We start from the raw sequence: 13,055 nt of genomic DNA, 5'->3' as shown, positions 1-13,055 counted from the left end.
GCTATGCAGGTGCTTTTTGCAAATACTTGCTTCATTCAAGGAGTACCTGCTGAGGGTTAATAGGAATTTCCAGCTCTCTACCGAGTGCTTGTTCTTCCCACATATATCACTTCTGCATTTCCAGGTTTCTAAAATACACAGTTTAGCACCTGTTTGCTACAAAAATATATTCTAAAAAGAGAACTTTCTGTGCAAAGGCCATCTCTAATATTAGTCATTTTACCTTTATGGCGGAACCTAGAAAATTATATTTTTAGTAGCTACTTTCCACTACATAGCTGGCATTGTCATGCAAAACTGTTGATTACCAGGACCTAAAAATGCACCTTTTTAAGATCAACAATAACTCTAAATAAAGCGATAAATATGTTTTTCAGTGGGTTAGGAATCAAACTATTCAATATTTGCAACTACTAGTGCCAAGACCTATGCCAGAAATTAAACTAAATGTAATTTCAGTTCAAGTTCCTTTATATAACCTTCAGCTCTAAAACATTACTTAGCTCTAATATATTGTCATTTTATGATACAATACAGAGGCTTTCATATATTTGATCAGAATGCATAATAAATCATCCAACCTCCTCAATCTACTGAAAGTACAAGCAGTCTCACTCAGTTACATTCAAAGGGACATAGCCTCTTCTGTCTGCATTAATGCCATGGGCAATAGTATCTTGTGAAACCTATTTTTGGTGAATTTTTACTGCTTTATGGCTGGTCATTCTGAGTCTAAAGACACTGAGTCTGAGATTATCTGAGAAAACATCTGAGTTTCCTGTCATTCATTCAATTACAGGCAGTCCCCGGGTTACGTACAAGATAGGGACTATAGGTTTGTTCTTAAGTTGAATTTGTATGTTCGTCGGAACTGGCTCCAGATTCAGCCGCTGCTGCTGAAACTGACCAGGGGCTGACTACAGGAAGCTGGAGGCAGAATTGCTCTGCCCCCAGCTTCCTGGAATCAGCCACTGATCAGCGGCTGAATCTCGAGCCTGGGACAGAACAGCTGGGCTGCCAGGTACGTCCCTGCAGGACCAACCCGGCAGCGCCCCAGCTGCTCTACCCCAGGGTCCACAACAAAAGCCTGGTCTGCTGGGGAGGGGGGCGCACTAGCTGCGCCCCCCCCCCCCAGCAGACCAGGGACACGGGGAGCAAAGCCGCAGCAACGGCGGGGTGCCGCGCCTCCCCGGCTTTGCCAGAGCAAAGCCTCAGAGGCGCGGGACCCCTCCGCCTCCCCGGCTTTGCTCCAGGTGTCCCTGGTCTGCTGGAGACGGTCCCCAGCAGACCAGGAGCACCCGGAGCAGCTTTTCTCGCCCCAGAGGTTGAGGTGGCAGGACCGCTGCGCTCTGGGCGGTCCCGCTGCCTGCGAACTCTGGGGCGAGAAAGCCCCGTTCGTAAGTGCGGATCCGACATAAGTCGGATCCGCGTAAGTCGGGGACTGCCTGTACAATATAGCTAACTAAACGATTTGATCATGATAATTTTTAACAATAAATCTAAATTAGGGTACGTCTAGACTACATGCCTCTGTCGCCAGAGGCATGTAGATTAGGCTACCAGACATAGGAAAATGAAGCGGCAATTTAAATAATCGCTGCTTCATTTAAATATACATGGCTGCCGCGCTGAGACGACAAACAGCTGATCAGCTGTTTGTAGGCTCAGCGCGATAGTCTGGACGCGCGGGTGTCGACATCAAAGGTATTTGTCGACCACCCAGGTATGCCTCCTGGGATGAGGTTTACCGGGTGGTCGACAAATACCTTTGATGTCGACACCCGCGCGTCCAGACTATCGCGCTGAGCCGACAAACAGCTGATCAGCTGTTTGTCGTCTCAGCGCGGCAGCCATGTAAATTTAAATGAAGCGGCGATTATTTAAATTGCCGCTTCATTTTCCTATGTCTGGTAGCCTAATCTACATGCCTCTGGCGACAGAGGTATGTAGTCTAGAAGTACCCTTAGTGTGCTAGTAAAACAGAAACTGCTTTCTAAGAAGTATCAAGAAAGATTATCTGAAATGAGGAATCTTACAAATCAAACCTTTTCCCCCCAAATTTTCAGAAATGTATTCAATTGCATCAAGCATAACCAGTCTTTTTTCAAAAGCAGAAAGTAATCACATTCCTGTTATTATGGAAATCTTAAACCACAAAAAGTACAGTAAAAGATTTGACCTAAAACCCTTAAAAAGTAAAGACATTCATAGCTAAGGCTGTAACATCTAACCTTAATTCACCCTGTTGTGCCTATTTAAAAGAGGTACAGGAAAAAATCCAGGTTATTTCACTTGCAGGAGTGGTCCCAGCAGGTTCAGCAAGACTAGTCAAGGGAGTAGAGGAACCAGGATTTGGTGCAAAGTAGATATTATATCATAAGCTATCTGAACATCCCAGAAACACCCAGTGATGATAGGGTGAGGTAACAGCACAGTTCTGGCATTCACTTTGTATTGCCTTGATCTTGTGCTATCACACAATGCATTATAATGCATCTGAGCCTAGTTGAGGACACATTAATCCAAAAATGTAATATCTAAGTATATACATTTATGAAGCAATAATATGTATTAACTCCTCCACAGCGGTTAAGGTCTGCTGCATCATGCCTTTTGGGGCACCTTAATTTACTTGAAATTTTGAATGACTGTAATGGGCTCAGATTGTGTCTGTGCAGCCACTAAATATTAGCATTAAGCTTCACATTTTATGGCATTTTTATTGACATTAAATCAGTGCCCTTGCTCAATAACTGCTTAACAAAACAAAATCAACTTGTCAATTTATTTTTTCTTTTTCCAATACACATGAAGCACTAATCAGTATAGTGAGTAATAGGGCTGAAAAATGTCAGTTTAGAAAAATGCAGCAAATACCATGATTCTACAAACTAGTCCACATGAGAAGACCTTTAATCCAGCATGGAGCCACTCTGAAGTCAATGGGAGTCCACCTGCAAGGACACGTGTCTGGGATGGATAAGATTATAGAGTTGAGCTCTACGTGATTTTTTTTCTAATCTACAGGAGCTAAAAAGTTTGACATAAAGGTCTTCTGACCTAGTGAAAGTACACTGTGCCACCAGAGGAACTGGATTTTAGTCCAGACTCCAGACACAGAGGAACAGTCCCTCTTCTTCACTGTACTATGAGACAAGTATGGTGTCACGCCTACTGAATATTTCTTGCTAAGCAATCTGAAAAGCAATTTGAAGGGGCAAAGGAAAATCAATAAAATAATTGTCACAAAGGCTGCCCTGTGTGGCTTAACATAGAGCTCCTATTAACTTAAATGTGGTTTTGGCGGCCTGATCTGTGTAAGGAGTATGATATTGAACCTATACTTGTTTAGAACAAGTTTGTTGTGCTTTATTTCGAGTAGTATTCTACTCCTCAACTTGTCCCACTGCAGTCATTGAGAATTCTGGCAGATGATAATGCAGAATGATGACGTCTTGAAGAAGGTGCCTGCTCTAATCTCCTCCCTAAAACCCCACATACAGAGCAAAGAAGCCAGGAAAGCAGACGTTTGTCTTTCCCACTTGCAGTCAGGGCACAGTTGCCTGTGTTGGGCTCTGTGTGTGTGGAGGGCTGCTCCAGCCCTGTGGGGCTGCCAGCTCCCAGCCCGCATAGGATGGAACCAGCAGCCCCTATGCGGGCTGGGAGCACACATACTCTAACTGCTGCTTCCAGCCCTGCATGAGGCTGCCAACCCCCAGCTCATAGGACTGGGAGCCAGCAGCCCATCATAGGGCCAGAGGCAGCCGAGCTCGAGCAGCACCTACCCACAGCGCAGGGGAGCCACTCCAGCCACTCTCTGCCTCCGTTCAATTTGTTAACTGGTTAAATGTAACGTTTCACTCGTTGTCTAATGAAACCGGATTTTACATCCTTACTCCCTATGTCGTGGTTTATCCAGAAGCTGGAGAAGTTAAAGAAGTGGGCTTGCTGGGAAAATGGGCCTTTTAACCAGCAATTAGAAGTGACAGGTCTGACTCTGTGCCAGCTGAAGTCTGTCACAGCCCCCCCCCCCCCCCCCCCAATGACTTCCATGGTGAAGGATCAGCCCATCTACAACTTGCTGACCTGGCAAGGGGAGCTCAGAAAGCAACATGCCTGTCCACAAAAATAAGGACACGAGCCCATGTAATTGAGAAGATTGTTTCTCCTACGTGTTCACAATTTGTTCCTTTTGTTATAATTGTTGTTATTCAAGAAATAAAAGAAACTATGAGTCTAGAAGCAGACACAGAGAGGCCAGTGGTGGGTCTCTTTTTTTTTTTTTTTTTGGAGGGGAGGGAGTTTTTTTGTTTAATAGACTGAAGTAAATGTAGCAATCCAGAAAAGGGGAGGTGGAAAGGGCATGCCTGCATAGGTGTCTTTTATCAATCAGAATATTAGAGGTATTAGTTACTGAAACTATGGATGTTAAAAATCATGTTAGTGGGGTAACTGTGTAACTGCTGAAAATCTCAGCAGTTACATGGTTACTTGTGCTGCGGGTTCAGCCGTGTAAAGCTTAGCATTATACTGTAAAGTCCTCAGCAAAGACTCCACAGGAGTGGGGCCTCCAGCTCCTGCCAGCCCCACTGGCTCCTGGGGAGAAGGCTTCACTGTGGCAGCAAAACCTGCTCCACGGGAGCAGAGCTGGCAGCCCTTTCCCACACAGCTCCCAGGGAGGAGGCTTCACTGAGTGTAACCGCCACCGTTAACCGTTATATTGGTTAAACAGTGAGGCTACATTTAGACTGCAGGCTTCTTTCGGAAGAATCTTTTTTTGGAAGAGATCTTCTGAAAAAACTCCTTCCGAAAGAGCGTGTCCACACTGCAAAAGTGCATTGAAAAAACCACCTGCTTTTTCGAAAGAGAGCCTCCAGACTGAATGGACGCTCTCTTTCATGTAAGCTGTGATTGCTATGAAAGGCGTGGCCACCAGGGCACCTGTGCTTTTTCCTCTTTCCAAAAGAACTCCCTCTTCCCTGTCCACACACGCCTTTTTCCAAAAGAGCTCTTTCTCAAAAAGGCTTCTTCTTCGTAGAATGAGGATTACCAATGTCGGAAAAACCCCTCTGTTCTTTCGATTTTCTTGTGGAAGAACTCAATTGCAGTATGGACGTTCCTCAAGTTTTGTTGGAAAAACGGCCGTTTTTCTGACAAAACTCTGTAGTGTAGACATACCCTTAGTCATTTACACTCAGACATCTCTAACTGAAGCCCAAGGATGAGCTTGGCAACAGAACAAGGATGGATTTTTTTTTGTGCTTCTACAACATAATAATCACTAATCCTATTACTGTTCCCATTGCAAGTTTCAGGGCACATTACATGTTAAATTTCAGCCCATAATAAATTTCTTCTACAACTGGAGTTAAAAACTTGAGTACAGGAAATTATAATGGAAATTATGACAATCTTAACGATAGCTGCATTTACAGTACCACTATAATTAGAGTACATTATACTCTTGTCACTTGCTTACCGTGATCTGACTGGTTAAAATAAGCTGTCAAACCCACTCTGAACAACTGTAGAGAAAACTCTTTTTAGGATTTTTAACCCCTTTTATTATTGTTTGTATTTGTTTGCATGTAGCCCTAAGAGGCACCAACAGAGATCGGGGCCCCATTGCATTAGGCACCATAGAAACATAGTAAAACAGTTTTTGCTTCCAAAGAGTGTACAGTCTCAGTAGAGAGCCAAAGGATAGGAAGTGAAACAGAGGCTTACTTAGCTGAAGCGACTTGCCTACAGCCACTCAGCAGCAATGTCCAGACTAGAATCTAGGGATGTGCCTACAGAGCACCCTTACCTCGAAATAAGCCACGTAATTTGTCTTACACAAATTGCGTAGCTTATTTCATGTTAATTTCAAAACAGTTTATTTAGAAATTTGGTGCTGTCTACACGGCACCAAATTTTGAATTTAAATGCTATTCCGAAATGTCCCTTAACCCTCGTGAAACGAGGGCTACAGGGATGTTGGAATAAACCGCCCGTTATTTTGAAATCTATTTTGAATCTATTTCAATAGACACAGAATAGCTATTTTGGGATACTTCCAGTATCCCGAAATAGCTCTGCAGTGTAGACGTAGCCTTAGTGTCCTTACTCCCCATGTAGTATGTTAGACAGATTAAGGCATACTGTGTCTCCATTTTTGTTAACTAGACTTTTTGTAAAAATTAGAAAGATTTTAAAAGTTTGTTTAAACCTTCCTTGGAGAGAAGTTTCAGGTCAGTGTGGGACAACCTAGTCATTAATACATCACTTGTACATAACTAGGAAGGCCAGATTATCTCAAAATTAATACTTTTCTCATTAGCTGAAATGTGCTCTCAGACTATTGTTTCTACAGCCATATTCATTTTATCAGGACTCGTTTCCTGCAAAGGCCCAATACCCCCATGGCGTGTAATTCCTTTGGTGTCATGGGTTACACTAAGGATGAATTTAGCTCAATAGGTGCAATGAGGTTTTAATAATCATAAAGTGTTCTGCACTACACAAGTCTGGGTGTTCTCCACTGACAAACTGGTTAGAAACTGGGCACAAAGGTATGTGCTCAAACTAGGGATGTTAACTGTTTAACCAGTAAGCATAACAGTAAGCCTGAGACTGGCTAACCAGTTAACTGGCCATGGCTAATTAACTCCGGTGCCAAACAGCCACCCCAGTGACTGTTCAGCTTGGAAAAGAGAAAACTAAGAAAGGTTATGATGAAGGTGTCTAAAATCATGACTGGCTTGGAGAAAGTAAATAAGGAAGTGTTATTTACCCCTTCAAATAACACAAGAACCAGGGCTCACCCAATGAAATTAGTTGGCAACAGGTTTCAAACAGACAAGAGGATGTACTTCTTCACAACACCCAGTCAACTTGTGGAACTCCCTGCCACAGAATGTTGCAAAGCCAAAAGTAAATCTGGGTCAAAAAAGAATTAGGTAAGTTCCTAGAGTATAGTACATCAATGGCTATTAGTTAAAATAGCCAGGAAACTCCCCTGCTTTAGGTGTTTCCAAGCCTCATAATGCCAGAAGCTGGAATTGGATGACAGGGAATGGATCTCTCAGTAATCGCCCTGTTCATCACCCATTATCAGAGGACAGAATACTGAACTACATGGACCGTTAGACACAGTGTGGCCGTTCATATGTTCTAAACCAGTGCTTCTGAAACGTTTTGGCCTATGGCCCACCCAGCTCAATGCAGACCTTTACACAGATGACCAGCCAACCACCAATGACGAGGTGGGTACAGGAGGAGGTAGGCTGCAGGATCTGGCCAGGAAGTAAGGTGCAAGAGAGGGCTGAGAATGAGGGTGGCGGTTGTGAATTAGAGTCTCAGCTGGAGAGGGACGTGTGAGGGTGAAAAGATTATGGGATCCTATGCTGCCTTCCCTGACAAGCCAGATCTGGCCCACAAGTCTCGACTCCTCCCCCTCCCCCCACGCAGCAGAGAGCCAGCATTGGCACTCCATTCTCACAGCAGGACTGGAGCACCAGTACAGGCTCCACACTGCAGCGGGGAGTGAGCCCTGAGTCCAAGGACAACCTGCAAGATGGTACAATCTGAGGACTACACTTAAGAACCACTCCTTTAGGCATTCACTAAAAGATTCTGTATACAGTAGTAATAAACAAACAATAGTGAGTCTCCATAAGATGATTTCATCACTCACTAACATCCTCTAAAAACTAAAATATGTGCTACATCTTCAAGTGTATGACAACGTCTAATCACAAACAGTCAACCTCCCAAAAAACCCACTACCGCTCTTTTTAATAGCAAATAGTATCTGTTTGTCTTGCTTGCAGATATACCAAATTACACAGTGACCAATATGCCAGTTTAAGGGGTTATGTTCTTTGCCACAATGTTTAAGGAATATTTATAACTAAAGGCAAAAGGGGAAGATAAATAATTCAATTCTATATTGTATTACAGTGAATAAGACATTTTAAGAACAAAACAAAACAAATCCATGGTTACCAAAAATCTTAGTTTATTGATAAAATGAAAATACTATTTTTGTGTTTGAATGTAGCCAAACTGTTCACAAAGTTCAGTGTACTATGAATTCAGATATTTTCTTTATACTGTCTATTTAGAACCATGTTAATTTTTCCTTGGGCATAAAATACTGTGGCTCTCCAAGACACCATGGCTACGTCTAGACTGGTATGATTTTCCGGAAATGCTTTTAACGGAAAAGTTTTCCGTTAAAAGCATTTTCGGAACAGAGTGTCTAGATTGGCACGGACACTTTTCCGCAAAAGCACTTGCCAATCTAGACACGCTTTTCCGCAAAAAAGCCCCGATCGCCATTTTCACGATCAGGGCTTTTTTGCGGAAAACAAATCTGAGCTGTCTACATTGGCCCTTTTGCGCAAAAGTTTTGCACAAAAGGACTTTTGCCTGAATGGGAGCAGCATAGTATTTCCGCAAGAATTACTGATTTCTTACAATAGGAAGTCAGTGCTTTTGCGGAAATTCAAGCGGCCAGTGTAGACAGCTGGCAAGTTTTTCCGGAAAAGCGGTTGATTGTCTGGAAAAACTGGCCAGTCTAGACACAGCCCATGAGTTTTCATTTTGCACCTTTGATATTCATGAAAAGTGCTGCAGACACAAGTACCCATTTATCTCTAAATGATAGAGTGCAGGTATAATGCCCAGCCAATGAGTCTCAATCCAGTTAGGGGAACTACCTCTGGCAGAAAGGACAGTCCCTAGTTAATTGTCCTTTCAATCACTGACAACTTTCAGTCCTAGTGGGAGCATCTTTGTGCTCAGATTGCCAATAATTTATGCCAACTGGATTGGTGGGGAGATTAGTGTGGCAGAGACCTTTATCTGCTCCCAGCTGGACTGGGTACACCAAACTCATTTCACAGGCAACCAAATCCCAGGAACCCACTCAGGAAAAAGTACAATCTCATATCCACCATATGCCAGCAAAAAAGAGAGGGGGAAGTTGTCTCAGTTCGCCTTTCCCCCACTTAAACTACTGGAGTTGCCCCCAAACTCAAATGAAAAAGTGCATTCTCTTTGCCAAGGGCTAGCAGGACAGCTGGCCCCAAGGTGGAGAGGGAAGCTCCCACGGGTTAACGTGGGGGGCGGGGGAGAAGGCGGGAGAGGAGAATTGAAACACGGCGCTATAACAATTGTAAATAGGAGCCTTTGGAGGCATAACTAGGGGGACGGCCGCAACGCTCCTTGCCAGAAGGGGGGCTGGATTAAAAGGGATCTTGCTCCTGGAGAGAAATGAATAAACTGGGGGAGCTGCCCCTTCTAATAAGTCTGCGGGGAGGGGAAGGGGGGTAGCTGCCTCGGTTGTCGGCTGGGTGCTGTGGGAGCAGAGGAGAGAGCTGCCCCCGAGGGTGGGTGTTGCTGGGGGGGATGGATAGAGAGGCGCTGCCGCCGGGAGCGGGGTCGGGAGGTGCATGAAGAGGGGGAGCAGGAGGCTAGCAGAGGGAAGCTGGTGGGGAGTGCGGCGCGGGAGCTAGCGGGGCAGGAGCTGCTGGCGGGGAGGGAAGTTAGCGGAGGGAAGTGAGTGCGGGGTCGGGAGGAGCAGGGCTATTCGGGGTGCCCGGCGGGGGGAACCGGGTCGGGGTGCGGGGCTGGGGAGGGAAGCTGGCGGGGAGTGCGGGACGTGGGGAGGGGGGTCTGGGTACCTTCTCTCCGGTCAGCACGTGCAGCCCCTCGCGCACTTTGGCGAAGGACCCTTCCCCCAGCTTCCTGCCGATCAGGTAGCTGCCGACGCGCTTGGTGTGCTGGAAATCCCGCAGCCGCTCCCGCGCCCCCGCCGCGCTGAGCCAGGCGGGCAGGAAACTTCCCTCCGAGCCCAGCGGCGCTTTCCGCGGCTCCCCGCCATCGCCGAACCCCGCCGAGGGCGGCTCGCTCAGCAGCCCGTCGCCAGCCGCCGCCGGCATCCTCCCGCCTGCCCCTGCTGGCCGGCGCCGCTCCCCGGCCTCCCGCCGCTACTGCCGCTGCTGCTGCTGCCGCCGGGGACCTTCACTCGGCATCGGGACAAGCCCCGCCTCTGCAGCCCCCCGCGGCTCCCCGCCCCGCCGAGAGGCGGCAGCAGGGCGCACGTGTGCTCCGGCGCCGTCTGGAGACAGGGAGAAAAGTTGCTCGGAGCAGCCGCGGGCTAGAGCAGGGGAGAGCGGGTGGCCGCTCCAGCGCGAGTCTCTTCGGCAGCCGGGCGGCGTGCAGCGAGCCGAGCCTAGCGACTACTGGAGGCGAGCGAGCAGCGCTGGCACACAAGGCGCATCACGTTGAGGAGCAAGCGAGAGGCAGCTCCCGCAGATCAATTGTCTCCAGTCCCCGTGCAATCCGGGTTCCCCATTGGATCGGCCTCGCTTTACCCCTCCCCTCGCTCCCCTGGAGTGTGCAGCCGAGAGGTGCTCTCTCTGGGCTGGAGGCTCCCTTTTTCAGAGGGGGAGGGAGCCAAAAAGCCTCATTCCGGTTGAAATGTGCGGTAATTTAATCCGGTCACACGCGGCGGGAACAGATGTGATCTAAACTCAGCACAGCAGCGTGAACATTTTCAAACCCTGGTGGCCCCTCCCTTCCCCCTCTACTGCGAGTGCACAGCTCTCAAAACAGACCCCCCATCCCACCCCTCACCCAGCGAGAAAAGCCACCTCAAATTCATGACAGTGCTCTGTAATTTTAGGCTAAAAGTCCTAGATCCCAGCAGGGTACAGACATTTTGCGTGGTTCTTTTTCTGGACATGTATGTGTGGGGTTTTATTGTCTCTCTTTTTTTTATTCTTGCTTGAGAATATTTTTATACTTCACTGCTTTCCCCCATCTTTCTGCTTGTGAACCTCTGCTTGAGGTTTTTCTTTCATTCTCTTGTTAGCAAAATGTGCTCCAGAACTGAGATCGTGACAGCTCTGCCAGCGAGTGCATGAATACTCCCCCCCGCCCCTCACGTTTTTAATACATTCACAGAGTGCCAATGCAGTTCCTATGCAGCTTTTCGATGTACAGCTTTTTTGCTTCAGTTCACATTATTTTATTTACAGGAGCATTCCACATTTTTAAGTTTTCTACCCTGATTTTGTTTTTACAAGTAATTCCAAGAAGCATTTTTCAGCGTAACTTTATTTGATATAGCTTTCTTTGTATTAGCTGTATCCTAAGATGTTTTACAGATGTAAAGATGTTAATTTCTTCATAATACACCTGCAGCTTTATGTACAAAGAGGGGAGACAGAAAGGGAGACATAGATTTTGATTGCTCCTTTCCCTCCTGTGATGGAGCAAGGGTGATCCTTTCTGCACAGATCTTCCTCATCTAGGGCAAAGAGAGAAAAAATCAGACTCTTACATTGTCCTTCCAACCTTTTTTGTACAAAGTATGTACAGGTATTTACAGAGACATTCAGGGACATACAGAAGAGAGAACCATAGAATCTAGAGATTGATGTATTTGTTCATGAATATACTAATGTCCTGATCCTAAAGTGAAGCACCCCCCACCTTATACTGACATCCTGGGAGTTGAGGACACTAGTCAGTATCTTCACTCAGGTACTGAATTCCTATACATAAAAACACTTCCTTGAGCTAGCCCAGAAGACTACTGGACCACTTCTCATTTAAATTCCTCCCTAAAACATACCTGTACCATGACACCCACAACAAAGAATTCAAAGGTGTTTCTCTTTATTTACACTTTAAAAGTCAAATTTTTGTTCCACCATGTACAGACTAATCCTTGATTAGTAACGAATAATCTTCTTGTTACCTCAGTGCTTCCTCCAGTCTATTTACACCCTTCTATTTTGCATAACCTCCCTTCCATGTGTTATGTGTCTGAAACTAATTTGTAAGCTCTTTGGGGCAGTTTCTTATTTGTACTCTGAGTCAGTTTAACACACTATAGGCTACGTCTACACTGGCCCCTTTTCCGAAAGGGGCATGCTAATTTTAAACTTCGTAATAGGGAAATCCGCGAGGGATTTAAATATCCCCCGCAGGATTTAAATAAAGATGTCCGCCGCTTTTTTCCGGCTTGTAGAAAAGCCGGAAAAGAGCGTCTACACTGGCCCAATCCTCCGGACTAAAGCCCTATTCCGGAGGATCTCTTATTCCTACTTCAAAAAGGAATAAGAGATCCTCCGGAATAGGGCTTTATTCCGGAGGATCGGGCCAGTGTAGACGCTCTTTTCCGGCTTTTCTACAAGCCGGAAAAAAGCGGCGGATATCTTTATTTAAATCCCGCGGGGGATATTTAAATCCCCCGCGGATTACCCTATTACGAAGTTTAAAATTAGCATGCCCCTTTCGGAAAAGGGGCCAGTGTAGACGTAGCCTATTAGATACTATGCCCTAATGAATACTAAGAAATCTCTTCCGTGTGTGTGCAGGCTAGAGACATTCCCCCAACAGAGGATGCATCAGATGTTATTATATTATTGATGAAAAGTTACATTTTTAGCTGAGATTTCATATGAGGTGGAAAAGTAATGAAGGGGAAATATGGGCGGGAGCTGAACAGAAGTGTCTAGCAACAATAGCACTTATTTTGATGGTTTCCTTTTGGTTTTAAAATATACACACTTCCCCTGCTATGGATACATTTACAGTATTACAATACACCCAAACAGAAAATAAGCAAATTACCCATCAGCTCTCAACTCCCACCCCTTTTCCAGAACTTTATCCTTCCCTTAAGGAAAAGTCTGTGAGAACAAATGGCTCTTTCAGCTTGTCCTGAAGTTTAACGCTTTCAGGCTTTGGCATGCCAAATGAGGGAACAAATTCCACTGCTGATGATGCCTCAAGAAAACTGGCCTGCTCGTGCCCCCTTTCAGTTAAGTCAACAGACACCATATCTCGAATGCAGCAATTAGCTCAACTGTGGAAGGAGCAGGGGAGAGTTTATAATTCACAAAAAGTGCCAGTGCAAGATGAGCAGAAGGAGCAGAGAGGGAACAGAGAGAAAGATAAAGTCCATGAAACGGGCAGCAGCAAGTTCCTGGAGGGTTTTAAAAACCAGGAGGATTGATATTCTTTGATCATAGTCCTGACCAACTTTCCCCACT

The 13,055-nt window shown here is 45.8% G+C and overlaps 1 protein-coding gene across 1 annotated transcript in view; it reads right to left on the bottom strand.

Moving 5' to 3' along the window:
* The window catches only part of HUNK (hormonally up-regulated Neu-associated kinase), an 89,495-nt gene extending 79,109 nt beyond the window's left edge, over window positions 1-10,386 (bottom strand). Inside the window, exon 1 of the mRNA XM_075910712.2 lies at window positions 9,672-10,386. Within this exon, the coding sequence (XP_075766827.2) occupies window positions 9,672-9,929 (258 nt within the window). The 5' untranslated portion in view covers window positions 9,930-10,386. The remainder of the gene's footprint in view (window positions 1-9,671) is intronic.
* Window positions 10,387-13,055: the final 2,669 nt, after the last annotated feature.

This window comes from Pelodiscus sinensis, chromosome 1, assembly GCF_052426305.1.
Source record: "Pelodiscus sinensis isolate ZL-2025 chromosome 1, ASM5242630v1, whole genome shotgun sequence".
Lineage (NCBI taxonomy): Eukaryota > Metazoa > Chordata > Testudines > Trionychidae > Pelodiscus > Pelodiscus sinensis.
This window is presented reverse-complemented; position numbering and strand designations above follow the sequence as displayed.